The sequence below is a fragment of the Galeopterus variegatus genome, unplaced genomic scaffold, assembly GCF_000696425.1.
Source record: "Galeopterus variegatus unplaced genomic scaffold, G_variegatus-3.0.2 Scaffold1802, whole genome shotgun sequence".
In the NCBI taxonomy this organism is placed as follows: Eukaryota; Metazoa; Chordata; class Mammalia; order Dermoptera; family Cynocephalidae; genus Galeopterus; species Galeopterus variegatus.
This window is the reverse complement of record NW_007727913.1, coordinates 5,717-9,305: the sequence shown is the minus strand read 5'-3', so window position 1 is coordinate 9,305 and position 3,589 is coordinate 5,717. Positions and strand designations below refer to the sequence as shown.

Genomic DNA, 3,589 nt, shown 5'->3' with positions numbered 1-3,589 from the left:
CGTCGCGCAGGCGCAGTACCTGGCCGTGCAGCCGGCCGCGGCGATCCAGCAGCAGCCCCTGGAAGCGCCGCAGCGCGCAGGCGCCCTGAGGCTCCCAGGCCGCCAGCCGCTGCATGCCCTGCGGGGGGACACGCACGCGCTTAGCTCGGGGTCTCGGTGTCTGCCGCTGCTCCCTCGCGCGCTTCCCGTGCGCCAGCGGGCGTCATCAACAGTTCCACACACCAGCTACAGCCACGCCAGGGCGAACGGGTGTCGAGTTGTCAGAGACCAGGTCTGCAATGGGGGACAAGTCGCACGAGTTCTCAGGACCTTCTATCCGCGTATGCAAATAGGAATAACGCTGTCTTCTGCTTCTCTCCCAGGGAACGCTAACGATGGACTTCATTAACTCTCTGTTCAACAAAATTTAAACGTGGGGGAAGGAGGGTAGGCATTAGAAGGCTACTCCAATACTGAGATCTTTGCTCTGTTTGAAAGATAACACTTGACAAGTGGTAGGTTGTCCAGTTTTACAAAGGCCCTTTATTATATGAAGACTCGGATCCTAGGATTTTTGCAACGCTGTTTCTTTCTCAATCTCTCTCTCTATCTCTCTCTAAGTGAAAAAGACAAGTCACCAAAACCTCAAAAGTCATATTGTCTATCATATATTAGGAACTAATCTTTAGTTAGATGCTTGCCTGCTTGTGATTCTTCCAGGCTGCTATCTTAGAAGCAAGCTTAAGATGTGATTTGCACTATTTATTCTAACTAGGGCTCATACGATCTTCAGAAGTCTCAATCTTTAATGGGTGCTTAATTAAAGTACATTAAATTAATGCCATATGTATCTTAAGCTTCCTTTTAAAAAACATGAGTAATGGTTGAATAAAATAAAGGGACCAAACTTTTTATTCAAGAACTCTCTCAGGGCTACCTTGTACCAAGTTGAATTGAAGCCAGTTGAAAACGACTAACAAAGAAAACTCTATAATCTGGGGGAAAGTACACTCTTCCTAGTAGCCAGGTTCCCACCTTCATATCCACTGTACTCTTACTTATTAGGAACTGCTTAAAGGTGGCAAATAAGCCATAGAAATAGAGCATTTCGAAACTGTGAGATGTCAGGGCAGAAATCATTATTCTCATCTTCCAGATGAGGATATCAAAACACAGATGTGTTCTAGAGGCAGCTGATTCTTCACAGAGCCTAGTCTAGAATATTAGTCTCCTCACGCATAGGTCTTAATTTCACTTGCTTGCTTCCATAACCCAACCCACCACTGAAAAGTTTCCCAGTAAAAAGAGAAAACGAGAAAAAGTCATCCCAAGTACATAATGGACCAAGGCTATAACCCCAATATTACAAGGCCCGTGGCTATTTTTTCAAATAGTATGCCTCCAGGTCCTCCACTTACCATTCACTTCTGGCCGCCTCCAGGAAAGAAAAATCTGAGGCTGTTTCTGGATGACAGTGCTTTATAGTTCCAGAGAACCAATGGCTGCCCTGGGAAAGCCTTGTCTCATTGTGAGAATTTGCCATTTCCTGTGCTGGCCCCTGCTGCCTTCAGCCAGAAGGATGTGACATGGTGGAAAATGACCTGCCAGCACAGCACATCCCTATTTAGGAAGTGAACATTGTGTGTTTGCTTTCCCCCAAACGCAGGAAGAGAACCACAGGCTCTTCCCCAACTTGAAACAAGCATTGTCATCTCCCGGGGGGGGGACCCTGCCTTTCCTCTCCTGAGAATAGCTAATGACGTGATCTGGGAGGCCTTCTAACCCACCCCACCATTACATAATAATTTTTAAAAAGAAAAGGGAGGAGAGTGGAAAACCCACTTATATCTGATATAGGTGTGCATAGCTTACTCTTATATTTAAAAAACCCTGTGAATCTGAGCAGTTGAAACACTGGAGCCGTTCCACGTGCAGAAGGACCTGGTAGCCTTAAGTGGAAAACCCACTTATATCTGATATAGGCGTGCATAGCTTACTCTTATATTTAAAAAACCTTGTGAATCTGAGCAGTTGAAACACTGGAGCCGTTCCACGTGCAGAAGGACCTGGTAGCCTTAAGAACTCAAGGCCACGCCCACAGGAAGTGCTGCGTGCAGTTTCGGGCATCTCCAGCTGTCAAGAAGATATTGAAGGTCTCAGAAAGGGCACGCTACAGGCCAAGTGCGTCAGAAAAATCAGTGGGGTCAGGCTGAACAGGGAGCTAATTATACACTTTCAAATGGCAGCAGGGGTATGGCTTTCTGGGTTTTCACTGGAAGTAGCAATTGTAGCCCTTGTTGTATAGTTCAATGAATGGATTCTATCTACAGATTAGTGAAGCATGGGCTGAGGACAATTATTTTTGACAATTTAGAAGGGAAAAATGACTGTAGCATCTCTGGACTTGCCACAGACCAGATCCCATGGAGGATAAGTATTTCTGGGGCAGTCAGAGGTGGTTGGAGCTCAGCCCAGCGACTCAGTCCTACCGTTGGACCCCAACTACATTGCCCTTCTTCTAACACTCTCACCTTTAGATAAGGAAAGCCAAATTGGTTTTTCACTTAAAAGATTATTGTCTCAACTCTCTTGTTCATTTGGAAAGTCTTAACAGCCATATCATTCTGGGACACGATTAAATCCCCCACCTTTATGACTACACTTTGTATTTTTCAGCACAATGCCATTTGCTACTGCTCACAGCCCTAGTCCCTTTGAACTTGATTATTCTGAATTTGGTCCATGTCCAAATATTCTGGTTATAACTCCTCAAAGGATAAATATAACCTCAGTCAAGACATCTTCAGTATCTGCCTGCACTTTTGAAGTAAGTGGAAAATCCCGTCCCACAGACATAGTCAGTACAAATGGGATGTAAGCCAGGGTGAATTGGGGAGGTGGACAGGGAGGAACCGTACCCTGACTCTGTTACTGACACACCAGGCTCGGCTGCCCTCTCGCACTAAACAAATGACTTGAAAGTCCAAAAGCTGGTGCAAGGATTGGAAGGTTTATTCAGATTACCGGTGCTCAACTAAACGTCTCACCAAGCAAACAAACAAAGAGAAAAGAGGAGCGGTGGGGTCCAGTTTATCCTAGTCCCAATCGGCAGGGCCAACCTATTCCACTGACATAGTAATTGATAAAAGCAGTTGTCCCCACTGTTGTTGGCACAAAGAAGAAAAGTACCACCTAGATTTAAATCAGAGAAACAAAATAGCCAGGAGCTCTCCAGGGCGCACCTGTATAGAACAGCAGAAGAGGGCTCCGAAAATCAGAGAAAGGTCAAGAGAATTTTAGTGGCTTCTGGACTTCCTGAAAGAATGACAGGACCGGAGCTGACAGTTCACCGGAGAAGTTCTGCCTTATTTGAGGGTGAAGCATACATTTATAGAGAGCTGAGTTCCAGGAGAGGGTGGTTAGTACGTGGGGCCGTGGCTGATTGGTCGGAAGGGCAGGTGATGATTTTGATAGGCCATACTTTGGCGCCGGCGGGAATGTTAGGACCCGGAAGAGAAGCCGGAAAGGCGCCATGTTTTCAGGAATGTCTCCTTTGGGGTTTTATGGGGCCCTACATTCCTCCCTTTTTCCTCTATTGGGGGGTAAGGTC

General features: G+C 46.2%; 1 protein-coding gene across 1 annotated transcript in view; it reads right to left on the bottom strand.

The window, feature by feature from the left end:
- APOLD1 (apolipoprotein L domain containing 1) overlaps positions 1–115 on the bottom strand; it is a 3,259-nt gene extending 3,144 nt beyond the window's left edge. The window contains exon 1 of the mRNA XM_008579054.1: positions 7–115. Coding sequence (XP_008577276.1) covers positions 7–115 — 109 coding nt within the window. The remainder of the gene's footprint in view (positions 1–6) is intronic.
- Positions 116–3,589: the final 3,474 nt, after the last annotated feature.